Source organism: Notolepis coatsorum (assembly GCF_963971535.1).
Source record: "Notolepis coatsorum genome assembly, chromosome: 20".
In the NCBI taxonomy this organism is placed as follows: Eukaryota; Metazoa; Chordata; class Actinopteri; order Aulopiformes; family Paralepididae; genus Notolepis; species Notolepis coatsorum.
This window is the reverse complement of record NC_140184.1, coordinates 23443737-23459317: the sequence shown is the minus strand read 5'-3', so window position 1 is coordinate 23459317 and position 15581 is coordinate 23443737. Positions and strand designations below refer to the sequence as shown.

General features: G+C 47.1%; 1 protein-coding gene across 2 annotated transcripts in view; it reads right to left on the bottom strand.

Moving 5' to 3' along the window:
- The window catches only part of LOC311247176 (ankyrin repeat and BTB/POZ domain-containing protein 2-like), a 33626-nt gene extending 27277 nt beyond the window's left edge, over positions 1 to 6349 (bottom strand). For both annotated transcript variants that reach the window (XM_084337511.1, XM_084337512.1), the window contains exon 1: positions 5276 to 6349. In XM_084337511.1, the coding sequence (XP_084193637.1) occupies positions 5276 to 6170 (895 nt within the window). In that variant the 5' untranslated portion in view covers positions 6171 to 6349. The remainder of the gene's footprint in view (positions 1 to 5275) is intronic.
- Between the last annotated feature and the right edge of the window lie 9232 nt (positions 6350 to 15581).

The window sequence follows — 15581 nt, the reverse complement described above, 5'->3', positions numbered from 1 at the left end:
GCGCCCCTCTGTGGCTAGGGGAGGTGCGGCGCCATAAGTCGCCTAGGGCGTCAAATATGTAACGATCACATGTAACCAGCAGGCTACGTGCGTTCCCACGCTCAAACATTTCCGCGAAGTTAGCAAGAAAATCAGAGCGACAAACAAGGAAAGAAAACGGAGAGAATTAGCCACAAATGAATTCGCAAAAAAAATTCTGATTTGTGACGTCAAAGTGGGCTTGGGAACCACTGCTGTATACAATTTAGTGACAGTGAATCCATCAATCTCTCACAAGGCCTACTCAAATGATTCAATCATGTGGAGCACGGCTCTATGGCGCATGGTGGCCACACCACATGTTGATGACAGATTCAGATTCATTCTGGGTCTGAATCAGAAACCAACAATGAGTAAAGTCTAGTAAGTTCGACGTTCCTTTTCCTAAATGTGTGGAGACATTCCCTGGTTTATATGAAGGGTCACGGCGCGTTGACCTCAGCACCGCCTACCCCCTCCCCCTCCCCACCACCACTACCACACACACACCCAATCCACTGCCACAGTATATGAATAGACATATTCATAATAGTCATTGTGGGTCTCTATAGTTTCCAACCTAGTCTATGATACGTTATACCCCCCCGACACACCTGCCAGTCCTACGTACCAGCAACAGTGGGCAGGGACCGCTGCCAGCAGCCGGAGAACTAACAGCAGCAGAACTCGAGAACTACTAGGAATGTCTGATAAGCGTGTCGGACTCCCACCTAAACTGCACAGACTACAGCGCATGACGTATAGCATGCCAGTTAGGGTACCTTATGTATACTGCACCTGTGAATATATTCAGAAGTGTTATTGCAATGTATTCCTATACCTGTACCTCCCCTCCCCCCTCCCCCATGCTACTATGATGCCTGAATTTCCCCAAGGGGATCAATAAAAGGAATATCTTATCTTATCTTATCTTATCTTATCTTAATGGAAACCTCTATTGCTCTAAACAGGCCTTGGTTCAATCGGCATTCCTACGAGTCCTGCGTCAGCTGTGTGTGTGGAGCCTATGGGACAAGACCACCCGTCCACACTGGCTCCACACCAGTCCTACACTCCATGCAGAACCAAAGATTACACTACAATAACAAAAGTCTTCCCGCCAAGTCAGTGTGTGTTTAGAATGTCCTGCAGTCAGGAGTGCTTTGCTCACGTGTCGACGCCGGAATAGAGCAGTACTACGTGTCAAACTGCAAAGAGAATGTAGAATAACACACATTAGTAGTTAGAACAGGCCAGGGCTGCACTGACGCTTAGAACCTCAAACACGCCTTGATTAAAGGCTGAGACGTGGTTTTCAACCATCCTTTGGAAAGTGAAAACCCAGTCGGGTTGAAACATTGTTTTTTCCTTTAATGTGGTATTGGAGCATAATAGTGTGTGCTGTCCTTTATACAGTAGAAACCTGTACTGGGGAAATTGAAAGAATAATAGGAATTACATGCTGAAACCGTATCTCTGTGCTGAGAAACCTATCACAGAGTGCAGAAGCAGTGAAGGTCTGCTGTTACAGAGATCTGACATGATGACATTTCAAGCTGTGTCGAGAGACAGCCCATGAGCGGGAGTGAGCTGAGCTCCGTCTTCTTAAGAAGAGGTAAAGCCTTCTCTTAGATTTCACTGGTGCGGTTTACTTTTATTGTTGGGCAGAACAATTTGTCCATTGTTTGACGGCCATTACCTAACATGTCATTGAAATGTGAACTATATAGTTGCAGGAAGTAAGTGTGTGTGTGAGTGTGTGTGTGTGTGTGTGTGTGTGTGTGTGTGTGTGTGTGTGTGTGTGTGTGTGTGTGTGTGTGTGTGTGTGTGTGTGTGTGTGTGTGTGTGTGTGTGTGTGTGTGTGTGTGCGTGCGTGCGTGCGTGTAGATTAGAACATTGGATTATAGAGTAAAGTGTCGGGGTTGAGCAGCAGTGCCGTGTGCAGTGAGAAGATGTCTGCCTCTCCTCCCCCATTCAGCTTGTCTAGTCTGGTGGTTCCGTTTGTAGGTTAAAAACAGCTCCTAAGAGCCATAAACCTCTGGCCCAGCAAAGGCACAGGAATGAGGACCTCTTTGTGCGCAGAGTGCGGACCAGAAGCAAACCGACATCGCTCCCGCTGTGGGATTATTGACGTTAACGAGGTGTTGCCTCTAATGGCACTGTTACTGTTGCAGTAATAATTTTCTAAGTAGGTGATAATCAGTGCTTTCAAAGGAAACAGTATGAATGGTAAATGGCTGCATTTATATATAACAGCTTTTATCCAAAGGGCTTTACAATTTGTTGCTCACATTTTACCCATTCACTCACACATTCACACACCGACGGCAGAGGCAACCATGCAAGGTGCCCACCTGCACATCGGGAGCAGTTAGGGGTTAAGTGTCTTGCTCAAGGACACTTCGACACGCTGCCCGGGAGTTGCGGGAATCGAACCGGGAACCTCCGGATTACCAGACGACTGCTCTACCTCCTGAGCCACTGTGAAACGGTATATCAGGCAGGTGCCGTTTGAGAGAAACCAAAGAAGCGTCAAAAAAACAATACAATATAAGATGAGGTGGGCGGCTGATTGGCGCAGTGAACAAGGCGCTCGCCACTAACGCAGGATACGCTGGGTTCGAGCCCAGCTCTCGGCATTGCTACCGGCTGGCCGGTCGTTCATACTAACACAATTGGCAAGTGTTAAGAGGGTGGGAAAGCCGGTGGGTGGGAATTGGACGTTGTGGACAGCGACTCCTACAGGTCGGTTTGGTGACGCCGGTGCGGCCGAAGCAGTGTTACTCCTCGCCACTGAGAGTTCGAGCTGCTGCAGTGAAAAGATGCGACAGGCTTCCTCCTCGTGTACCGGAGGGGACACGTGATGCAAGGCTTCTGTCCTTACTACAACGGACCAGTGGGAGGCATAGTCTAGCAACGTTCAAGACAGGGGAGGGAAGAATTGGATAATACGAAATTGGGATGGGAGAAAAATAGAAAATGGGGAGAAAAAGTGGATCAAAAAAATATATATACGATGAGGTGTTTGTATGAAAGGCAAGAACACGTTTACTCTGAATCTCCCCCCTGGGATGTGTGCAGTGAGTGATGGTATGAGCCTCATCAACAAGGCCGCTGTGCATGATCACCATCCATTCAGAGCATATTGTGTGATCAGTTTGCTGTAGGAGGCAGAACAGCCCCTCTGTCTGGTCTCCAATTAGTGTTCTGGCCGCAGAACCATGACTCTGACTGAACCCGTTCCCTAGAGACCACACACACACACACACACACACACACACACACACACACACACACACACACACACACACACACACGTACACAGTGATAGACCCTATGGAACATTCGACCACAGAGGTTTATCAGTTAGGGATCTTGTGTTTCCGAGTCCATTATTATTATACAAAATGCTTGCTTCCTGTCTGAGAGGGTTTACCCCGAAACCACTTCATGGTTACTGGTAGACTTCTAAAACTAACAGTAATTATCTAGACTGTACTCAGAATGTCCATGACATCCAGCAATTTACTACCATCATTAACCTCCTTGTCCTGTAATACATCAGAATGGAATCAAATCAGTGTTCCCTCCCCACCATTGAATAGAAGGGAAGGGCCTCTGCATCCATGCATGCTGCAACCCACACATTATACTGTAGCATTGCATTTGTATTGGCTTTGAGGGAAAGCTTGGTAGACAAAGGATGGAGCTATAATGGGTTGTAACAATGAGCTGTTAGAGGCTGCTATAACAATGATGAGGTGTTATTATGACTCTCGAGCTTTAGTTGTTAACGAAGGGCTGTAATAACCTGCATAATAAGTCATTATGAATACTGTGTAATGTATTACAGTTGTACTTTAGTTGTTATTGATATAGAGCGGTATGGGCTATTGTATATGTATGTTAATAACCACACAGTGCATAATAAGTCTTTGAATACTGTGTAATGTATTACAGTTGTACTTTAGTTGTTATTGATATAGACGTTATATAGGCTATTGTGTATACGTTAATAACCACACAGTGCATAATATGTCATTAATATGTAAAACCTTGTAATGTAAATAATGTGCTGTGGTTTTCGTGTCACGTGGTGTAAACACTGTTTCAGATAACCTGTCTACCATGCAGGAAATAACTTCTGGAGGAAACACTGGATCAAATTGGAGACAGATGATCAAAACACAGACAGGTGTTTTTCATACATATTGTCTATAGTTCAGAATGGGGCCCACTGAACAGAGGAACTTTGAGTGTCAGTGAACCAGTGACCCTTAATTACTGTGATAATCAGATGCAAGCCAGCCCAATCAACTGACCTGCGTGTATATCCGCCACGTGTGAGATTCTCTCAGAGAGAAACATCTGCGCGGCACACACACACACACGCCGCACGCACGCACGCACACACACCTTACTAAGAAACGTGTAGTTTGTTGGTAATTTAGAGTTTTACTGTGGTACCGGTCACTGTATAAATTATTTATTTACCACGTACTGGAAGTTATGCACTTCTTTTGTTCTTAAATAATACAATGGTATAATTAAATTTAAACTATGATTGAATCTGGTGGCATTTCTATCGTTATTTCTGGGTCACTTTCCATCATGCTGTTATTCTAAGGCAGCTGTAGTTTGTGGTTTGGCTGGTGACAAGCCAAAACAATTCGTATAATAACGAATAAAGAGTCAGTTGCACAGCGATGTGTAGCGCCGCGCGGGTGTAGAGTCGTTTGAGGAAACCATGATGCTTGGAAACATTCCAGCCAGAAACACATGGGCTTCATCATTCCCAGTATGAATGATCTGCATGCCGGACTGGAAGTATTGTTGTCATCCTTTGAATCCCCGTGGAATGCATAATAACCTCTCTGCCAAACTAGTTATTATCTGAACGGACCAATGATCCACATCATGAAAGAAAAGAAAGAACAACACTGATCGTATGAGCGCGTGTTCTTGATTGATTGATTGATTGATTGATTGATTGAAAACTTTATTAACAGATTGCAGAATGGGTACAATACAGTACAGCTCAATACACACAATTGTTAAGGGGATGCAGACCAGAGAAAGACTTTCGTCTTGTTTACATCAGGACATATATGACATACATGACATACAGATAGACAGCATTTATGACATACCAGATTTGCAAATACAGTATACTGTTTGTTCTGTTCTTAAATTAGAATTCCTAGTTTAAACGATAACTTTGTCGCACATAAAAGAGTAATTCATAACACAAACTCACCATTGGCATTTCTGCCACACATCAGATGTTCATAGTTCTGCAGCAGCCCCCATAGTTCGGCATCGTTGTTGACAGCCCGCTCCAGGACCTCGGTGCTCACCGACACCCCCGCGTCCTGCTCCCCGTCGCTCGGCCACACCACCTGCTCCGCCACCCTCAGAGCGCGCACGCCGACCTCCTCCGCCAGACTCTCCACGCACGCAGTCAAACAGATAGCTGCGTATTCGTGCACGCGCACTGACACGCGACTGTCCACCATCCACCTGAAGAAACGTCCCACGGAGAGGCTCAACCCGCACCGCGCGGATTTGCCTCGTCGTTGATGCAGCGCGTCCCCGGAGCTCATGCCGTGCAGAGAGATGGCCCTCACCGCGGCGGACACGCACCGCTCCGCGAGACCCCAGCTCAGCACCAGCCTCGCGGCGCTCTGGACCTCGAAGCGGGTGCATCGCCGGTGGAGTTCGCTCAGTCTCTGTGTCTCTCGAGACATGCGAACCAAAGCTCTGCGCAGGAGAACCGACAGTCGGTGGATGGCGTCGCATGTGAACGCCGCGTCTATCCTGGTCACTTTACGCACGACCTCACGCAGCTCCTGGTCGGTCCACGGATACTCCTCCAGCTCGGGCAGACAAGGACATTTGACCAGGATGTCCCCCGAATCCTCTGGCACCGTACTAACTGTGTCCCAGCTACCGTTTCTGCTGTTTAGAGAGCCGGTGTGGTGCCACCAGGTCCCCCGCGGCTGAGGTGAGTTCACGGCGCGGTGGGACTGAGACCGCCGGGACCTGGAGGACGAGGAGAGGCTGAACGACTTGCAAGAGTCTCCGGCGACATATCCTGAATCCAGGCTCAAGTCCTCCAGGGTCTTCGCCAACAAGCTGCTCGTCTCGGGCATGTTTGATTGGGCTATGTCGGTAAAACACGCTCGCTGGTCACTTTATGCGTAATAATAATAAAACACTATGTATCCATCAATAGCCAAGCTTCGGTCTTAAAGACTACAGGTAGGTGCACGACGTGCCATTTATCCCACGTAGCGGATGGCTCGCTGTCACTGTGAGGTTTATAGTTGAAGAGAATCGGTAACAACTGGAACAGCTCCACAGACACTCCGCGCGCTGGTCGTGCCAAACACCCGAGAGCGCACGAAGCACTTTACGCACAACGAACCAATCGCCTCTCATTGCCCGGACAACCAATCAGACCCACTTGTTGTAGCGACCGAGCACTGCACTTCCGCGTTACATGGAGCTCGTGAGGGGGAGCGGGGAAAGAGCGGGTTGATTGATTGATTGATTGATTGATTGATTGAAAACTTTATTAACAGATTGCAGAATGGGTACAGTACAGTACAGCTCAATACATACAATTGTTTAAGGGGATGCAGACCAGAGAAAGACTTTCGTCTTGTTTACATCAGGGTCCCCCATTTTCAATTCATCATATGACATACACGACATACAGATAGACAGTACTGCTACATCTATACATTTATGACATACCAGATTTGCAAATACAGTACTGTTTGTGATACAAAAAGAGTCCAGAAAAGGGAGTATATACATTTGACGTAGAAACTGTACATTGGAGGAGGTTGGGTAGGTGGGGTCACGGGTGGGGGGGGGGGGGGACTGTACATTGGAGGTGGTGGGGTGGGGTGGGGGGGGGGGGTAGGAGGGGTGGGTGGGGGACACTGTACAACTGTACAAGCAAAACTGTACATTGGAATATTGACAAAACCATTGTACATTGGAGGGGGTTGGGTTGGGAAATTTACAGGGGCCAGTTTCGAATTGCAGTCTCCCGTAGGTGTTCTTTGAGAGTGGTTTTGAAAGTGGGTAGTGATTCACATTCCTTTACAGCTTTGGGTAGGGCGTTCCACATTGATGTGGCATAATTGCGAAACATGTTTAGTCCCTTATTTGAGCCAAATCTGGGTTTACCATGATTTGTGGAGCTCCCTCTGGTGTTGTGATCGTGGTATTCACTGACCTTTGGGAAGTATTTTGACATGTACATGGGTACCTTGGCCGTGTAGTGTATCTTGTAGACCAGGCCCATTGCAAGTTGCTATACTCTGTCGTCTACTCTAAGCCATCCTAGGTTGTCAAAGTGGGCAGGGGTGAGGTGGGTTCTAGGAGTAAGGTCAAGCAGTAGTCTGACCAGTTTGTTTTGAGATGTTTGTAATTTTGTTTTTAGTGCCTTTGAGGTGCTTTGGTACCATGAGGTGCAAGCATAGTCGTAGTACCCTTGAATGAGTGCTCCTGCCAGAGTCTTCAGGGTATTCTTGTTTACCAGAGAGGAGATCCGGTACAAGAATTGAGTTCGTTGGTTGACTTTTTTTATTACATTGGATGCCATTTTGTCACAGGAAATATTTTCCTCTAGGATGGAACCCAGGTAGGTAATTTCATCTTTCCTTGTGACAATATTGTCACCCACTGTAACTGAGAAGCCGTCGGTCTTGCTGAGTTTGTTATTTGAACCGAAGAGAATGGACTCTGTTTTGCCCATGTGTAATGATAGTTTGTTATCAGCGAGCCATATGCAGATTCTGCCTAGTTCCGAGCTGAGGGTTTTTTCAACCTGTAACTTGTTCCTGTCAGAGACCAGCAGGGCTAAGTCGTCCGCAAACAGGAACAAGTTGCAGTCACAAGCTGACGACATGTCATTTGCATAAATTAGGAACAGTAGCGGACCTAGTATGCTTCCTTGTGGAACACCACAGCTCACTGTGAGGGGGGGGGGGGGTACCGTTTACCTCCACCATCTGTTCTCTCCCCTCCAGGTAGGATTGCATCCAGCTCACTGATAGACTATCAAAACCAATTGCTTTTAGCTTGTCAATCAGAATTGTGTGATTGACAGTGTCGAAGGCCTTTTGTAGGTCCAGCATGACCATGCCGCAGTATTTGCCCGCGTCCGCCTCTTGTTTGATGTGGTCGTTTAAATAGAGAAAGCATGTGTCAGTGGAGTGGGATGTTCTGAAGCCAGATTGGAATTCGTAGATTCGATTTTTTTCCCGCAAGGTACTTTTCGACCTGTTCGTATACTATTTTTTCCATGACTTTCGAGATGGAGGTAAGGATAGAAACAGGGCGGTAGTTGCCTGGGTCTAATTTGCTGCTATTTTTGTGCAGGGGTGTTACTCTCGTAATTTTGAAGTCTTTGGGGACGTGTCCCTGTTTTATGGAGAGGTTTATTATGTGTGTGATGACTGGGGTGATAGCGGCTGCTGAGTCTCTGAGGAATTTGGAGGGGATGTTGTCATGGCCAGTGGCCTTGTTCGGTTGGAGGGCGCTCAGTTTTTTGAGTACCTCATCTGTTGTTACCATTTCCAGGTCAAATTAATGAATGTTGATTCGACGTAAGTGTAGCTACAACCACTTACGTCAAGGCTCTAATAATCAACATTCAACTACGCGCTCCCTTCCCCCCTCCACCGCTCTCTCCCACAAGTTCAAAATACCGGTTTCATTTTCAGTTTCAGTTTATTTAAAAAGGACAATATACAGTACACACTAATCAACATTTCTGTAAGTGCCAGTTTTAGCCAGCTGGCTAATTCGCAACTGTAGTCCCTTTGGCAAGATGTTATAAAACCATACACCTGAAACAGAAGTAAAACACAATATTTACAACACAATCCAACATAATAGTAAAAGCAATAACAAAATACACAATGAACTGATTAAAAGTGATCACATGTTTGATTTGTTAACCATCACAAATCACACTATACGTTTGTTTTACTACAATGTTTACAATAATTACCAGTGTAAACAAAAATTTTAAACTCAGATGTATCTATTGTCTAGTGTTCATTCCCGTTTCAAGAGCTCAGTCAATCAAATACTATTTCAGATTTTTTGTGATTTTGTTTTCCAAACTATCTTATTATTTAATTTAGACACAAGTTGTACATTTTAGTCTTGAAACTAAAACCTAATCTGAACACATGCTAAATCTAAATAATCAATTCCTTTTATCACTTTCTGAAAGCTCATGGTTGTCTTCAAGGTAGGCTACTATTATGCACTTTATCTTGCCACCCACTCCACCCCTCACACACACGCATGCATGCACACACACGCGCGCGCGCATGCACACACACACACATGCATGCACGCACACAAACACACACGCCAAGGAGTTTTTTGTATTTAATTTTTTTATTATTTTTTAAACAAACACATAAACAAACATGACAACACACAATAGGATATACAAATACACATATGCTCCAGCTCGTACCCCCCTCTCCCGGACCCCCCATTGGATAATCCAACCATTATAATTTGTTCCTAACCAGACACTACCATTATATGCTAGCTTTTATTCTCTCCACCACTTCTAACCACATTGCCATTTTGGATTCATTGAGACCCAAAATTCTTGCTGTAGATATTTCTTGATAAATCACATCGAGATATGTAAGAATCCAGACCTTCCGGCACATTTTTTCCGGTTGAAACCATCGTGATGCTATCAGCTTTTTAGCCACTGTGATACCGGATAAAACCAATCTCTTTAGTTGTGGAGGTACTGCATGCTCAAAGACATCATTCAGCAGTAATACAGAGGGGTGTACAGGTATATCCAGAGTTAAGAGATTTGACAATTGCTGGGTCACTTCTTTCCAAAATATCTTAACTGGTGGGCAGTCCCAGTACATGTGCATAAATGTCCCTTCGTCCCCATTTGTACATAAGGAGCATTTGGAGTCTTGTTTAAGACCCGTTTTGTTCAGTCTTATAGGAGTTAAGTATGTCCTGTGAATATAGTTAAGATTGATTTGTTGATTTGTTAAACAAGACGAAAGTCTTTCTCTGGTCTGCATCCCCTTAACAATTGTGTGTATTGAGCTGTACTGTATTGTACCCATTCTGCAATCTGTTAATAAAGTTTTCAATCAATCAATCAATCAATCAATCAATCCATGATCCGCGGGGATCTGAGGCTCCAGAATGAACTCTAGTAACCCCGGCTGGATCAGTGAACTGGAAAATGTGGAGTACCGGATTTTTTCCCCCATTCATTTTCATTGAGTCCATTCCAAAATCACTTATATCATCTGGGAGACGACAGGGGGCGCTTTTTTCCACAGTGATCGTCGGCGCCCCTCGGCTATACTCGGGTAGGCTCGGGTGATGCAATAATTTTTCAGATCGCAAAAAAAAAATAAAAAATCCGAGAAATCTCGTGAGTGGCTAGCAACCACCTATAAAAAAACACGAGAAATCTCGTGAGTGGCACTGAAAGAGTTAATGTACTGTATATATATCCACATGTGTTTGTACATATAACTGCATATAAACCTTTTACATATCTGTAGATACTACTATATCTATATCTGTACATATTCCTTACCTACTCGTACTAGTTACGCTGCTGGCCAGTATGACTACCATAGTGTCTTTATACCTGCTGTATCAATGTACATAATAATACTACAACTCTGTACATACATATGATCTGATTAGCATTATTACTCAGTAGTACTGATTTATATATTTTAAACAATATAATGAATTAAGGTTTTGTTTTATTTGTCACATAAGGTACATGTACATTACAGTGAAACACTTGGTTCTGTATGAGCCTCCTGAGATTGTGCTTCATAGAAGTTTTTCTAGAAGTTAGACATCTCTTTGATCCAATGACCTTGTAGTAGACAGAAATCTATTTGTTTGTTTCTTCATATCACAGTTTACAATTTATTTTCTTTTTGCAGGCATGACTTCACCCCAACATCCCCTGAGTGGAACATGGAAAGAGTGTTGACCTTGATGTTTATCGTTGTCTTTCAACCATATTGTTTGTTACTGTTTAATAAATTGTTTGTTACTGTTGATGTTTAATAAATGTTTATCGTCGTCTTTCAACACCCTGCCTCAGACTCCTATCCATGGTAACTCCCAGCTATTACTAAAGTTGATTTCAAGACTTTTCAAGAATCCATCACCCAATTCCAGTTTCTGATAACATGGAGGTAACTTTGTCCAATTTTTACAACTTCAATGCTTTCAATAGTATTGATCCCTCAGCCACTCAAAAACTGAAACCGCTATCCATGCTCTTGCAAACACCTACCAGACTCCATTGAACTTCCCCTGTATTTTCATCCCAGAGCACCCTTTTAAGAGAGCATACTGTAGGTGGCTATAAAGCCTGTTCCCCACCAGAAAGGGCTATCTGACAGCAAGGTAAATAGGTGAAAATATTTGAACTATAGCATAGTTATACTGTATGGCAAAAGTTGGGATGTGTCAAATGCATAAGAAAGGTTTCCTGATGAGAAAATGTAATTTCTCTTACATGTGGGAACAATTCATATGCTGAGTGAATTACAAAAGTGTAGGTCAGAATAAGAGCCATGAACATTTGCTAAACAACATGGGCAGTGGTTTAGGGCTTATAGTCCTAGAAAATGAGTTACAGTATGTGAAAACAGAAAGATAAATGAGTAGGAGCATACAGATTTCAAAAGCCATAAGTGCCCACCTTACTGCTGCTGTCTATCTGTACACCCCCTGTCCTTCAAGGTTCCTGTCACGTTGCGGTTCGGCACATTACGGGGTGAGGGGGGGGGGGGTTGTTTCCTGGTCCCACGGCCTGGAATATTGGGCGTGTGCACAGCAGAAATCCCCCCGCCATAGAGTACGTCACCGTGCGCGTCTCTGTTGGTAGGACTTCCGTGTGCTGTTCAGGTCCATGTGATGGATCTGTTTCGGGGGGGTGGTCAGGGCTCCTCCTCACCAAGCGCCTATTCGGGCCTTCTGTGAGTTCGGACTCCTCCTTCCATGTGAGGGAGCCTCCATCAGAGTACAGAGCCTTCCTCCTCAGATTATCAAAGTGAGTGGACCCTCTAGAAGGTGTCCTATTCTATTGTGTATGTATTCGATTCAATTCGATTATTGAGTGTGTATGGTTTCAGTGCCTCTTCCCCGGAGAGCCCTAAAAACCAATTTTTTACATGGCTCAAGGTGCAATATATTCTTTTCAATCTGTACAGCTCGCGTGGGAAGTCTCTCTGGGGATTCCCGTCTCCTTCCTATGGGAGGGTGGTGGGATGTAAAAATGTGAAAATGTTTTACCCCCGGCTGTGTAGACTGGGATACATACTGTTGGTGCTTCCTTCTTTTCTATTCAAAAAGTGTTGGAGTTAGGAAGTGTCACACCCCTCTTGTCGTTCTTCTGTGCGCCTTTGGGATTCAATGACAGGTCTAAATAGCCTGTTCATTGATGTGGGTGTGTCCCGACGCACGGATAGTGCTAGCTCGCTGTAAACAGGCGACTGACTGGCACGCCTTGGTTGCTTGGGGTTAAAACGGCGTTTTTATAAAGCAACTGGGATGGGGGTTTTTCCTCTTCCGACGACCACATCCAACGACCTGGGTTGGTTATCGACAGATTCTCGTTCATGTCTGGGGGATGATGACGGAATGGATCTGAACATATGTAGAGGGGTCTCACTCCCTGGGGGTGGGCCACCAGGCGCGGTTCGTCCGAACGTCTGGGTGGCACCTTCTTTTCATGTTAAGATCGACACGCATATCTGCCCTTTCTCCTGGAGTAGGCGTGGTTAGGGCACGGGACTGGTTCTGGTCACGCTGGTCCGGATCAGTTGAACCCGTTGTCCGCCGGGGATGCAGATCTGCTGTTCTGGTACCCTGAGGGACTTGGGCTTTTTTCAGGGGGGAAAATGCCAGGTCGGTCCGGGTGTCACGGGGTTAAGCGCTATGGAGACCCTGGTTGGGTAAATTTTTTACTCTGCACTGTCGTAATGGCTTACGGCCCTGCCAACCTGTACACGCTCGATCTCGTCGGATCTCGGCCGCTACACAGGTTGGTCCTGGTTAGTACTTGGTTGGGAGACCGCCTGGGAATACCAAGTACGGTGTGCTTAGGGGCGGGTTCTCCATTCTTTTTCGCTCCTCTCTCACGCATGGCGAAGAGGGGCCTGTTGGGGTGGTCTTTGACCTCCTCTGGTGACCCTGTGCTTCCCGTATCGCCAGGCCCGGTCCGAAGTAATGTTTCGTCGACCCGTAGGCCTGGGTTAACCCTTTTTTGAAAACTGAAACACTTGTACTGCGGTATAGCCGGTGTATACCCGCAGGTGTGTTTTGGAGTTTTTTCTTGAGGGGTTATAGGAACAACCGCCGCATTGGGTAACACCAAGGTGGTTGATTCCCTGGTGTGTTGGAGCAGTGTCAACTCCCGGGTTTACCGGTTGAGGGTGCCCCTGCACGTTCATGACGTCTGCCAATCGTGTCAGCCTTCTCTGCCTCAACCCCTCTAGGTGGGGTTTTTTAAATGGAGGCTTGGTCATGCAACAACGCCAGCATACGCCCCTTCCGCCGGGGCGGCTGTGTTCAGCTGTCCCCTCTGGCGCCTGTCTCGTCCGCAGTCTCCAGGCTAGGGTTAACAGCCTGTTGCCTGGTTTTTCCCCGGTGCGCTGCCTGCTTCCGTTGGTTAACCTTTTTGTGTGCTTACGGCCATGCTGACTGCCTGTTCTGCAGGGTCAGTGTGCCAGGCGGTGTACTATTGGGGGGACAGGGCCCGCTCAGCTGAGGGGCCTTTGTCCGAATACGCTGGCGATGTGGGGGGCGGGGTCACTAAGTGCCCACCTGGTGGGGTCTTGATGCTGGCATCGTGGACCTCTCCGGGGCCCCCGTTCCAGGGGGTCCAGTCCCTTTGGTGGGTCTGGGTCTTCCTTCGCGCTCCGCTGCTACGGCCTTGCCACGGGGTTGGGTTTGCCCTTGACCCCGTGATTCTGGGGGCAGTAACGAGGTTGTTCCTCCATTCGTTCCCGGGTGGCATGCGGGTTGTGCGTGTGTGTAGTCGTGGGGTCAAGCCACGGCCTGCTCACCCTGTGCGTTGAGTTGCTTGAGTGCCTCTTCGCACGGTCGGGTCCGTCGCCCTCCCGTGAAGCCACCAATAGGGGGGGTGCCCTCCATTAGGGTGGGTCGGGGGGGCTCGGCCCTCCCTGATCTGATGGCTGTGGGGGGCCTCAGCGGGGTGTATTTGTCGAGCTTCTAGCTCCCGCTCAGCTCCTATTATGCATGAGACGCAGAGCGGGAGCTAGAGTGATACAGAACGTTAGGTTATGAATATAACCAAGTTCTGTTAACACTAGTGAACGCTCTGCGTCTAGACGCCGCTGCGGCCCTTGATTTTTCATTGTGGTGAAATTTGTTGGGAAGGAGATGAGTGTGTGGCACCATCCCTGCTTATATAGGTAAGCGGATGGGGGTGTGGCCAGATGAATGCTGGCATTTAAAGGTACATTTGTGAAATTATTCAGTGTATATATGCTGAAGCGAGATATATGCATGAGACGCAGAGCGTTCACTAGTGTTAACAGAACTTGGTTATATTCATAACCTAACGTTATAGCTCTACAAACATGGTGACACACTCCTATCTTTTAAAGCGTGGCATTGCTACGACAGGGCCCCGTCTAATAGCTGGTGTTGAATGAGTTAAGAGGGTCTTTTTATTGAAAGAAACATAGTTTGGGGGGGGGGGGGGGGGGTATGGGGGTTTAAGTGTAAAAGAGAAAGAGAGAGGTGGAGGAAAGGGGGGACACAGCCTAGGCTTAGCCCCGCACCCCTTACCTGCTGCCCAGTGCGGCGCGTCCTCAGGGGTATGGCGCTGGCTCTCCCCTGGAGGTGCGCTCCATCTGCCACCTCTCTTCCCCCGTGTTTACATCTCGCGTATTAGGACGAGGCCTCTCGCCATTTGGCATCGGGGAATCGAACCCCGACTCTTGCCAGCGAGGCATCAAAGAGGAAACCCCCCGCCCCCTCCATGTAACCCTCTCGGATGTGATGGTAGGAGAGCGCAAGGTCCTCTCTGGCACCAGCTCTTCCACAGAACCGAAGGGAATCGAACCCTGCGGCCCACGTACTCTTCCTCCTTCTCTGACCACCCACCCTACTCGCTCACCACCGAACGGCAGGAGCAAGCAGAGGCGGAGAGCTTGTGCCGCAATCGTCTGCCACCAGCGAGACCGCGCCCGTGGTCGGGGGTCTGTTGATGGGGGACGCCGGGGCCGGAGCTATCCTCCTCACAAGTGAGGGGTGCTCAACGGCCTTCGGGCAGCATGCACTTGGTGCTGCACGCCGCCGGGGCGAACGGCGGAGGTTGGAAGGAGGGAGCGCTGGTGGAGCCCCAAGAAAGGCTTCTCGGGTCTCGGTGGTGATGCCATCTCGAAGAAACAGCAACAAGAAAAAAACTATAAGATAAAAAAGCTAATAATTCCACTGTTAAAGTGCGCCTGTAGCAAAACACTTCCAAATGA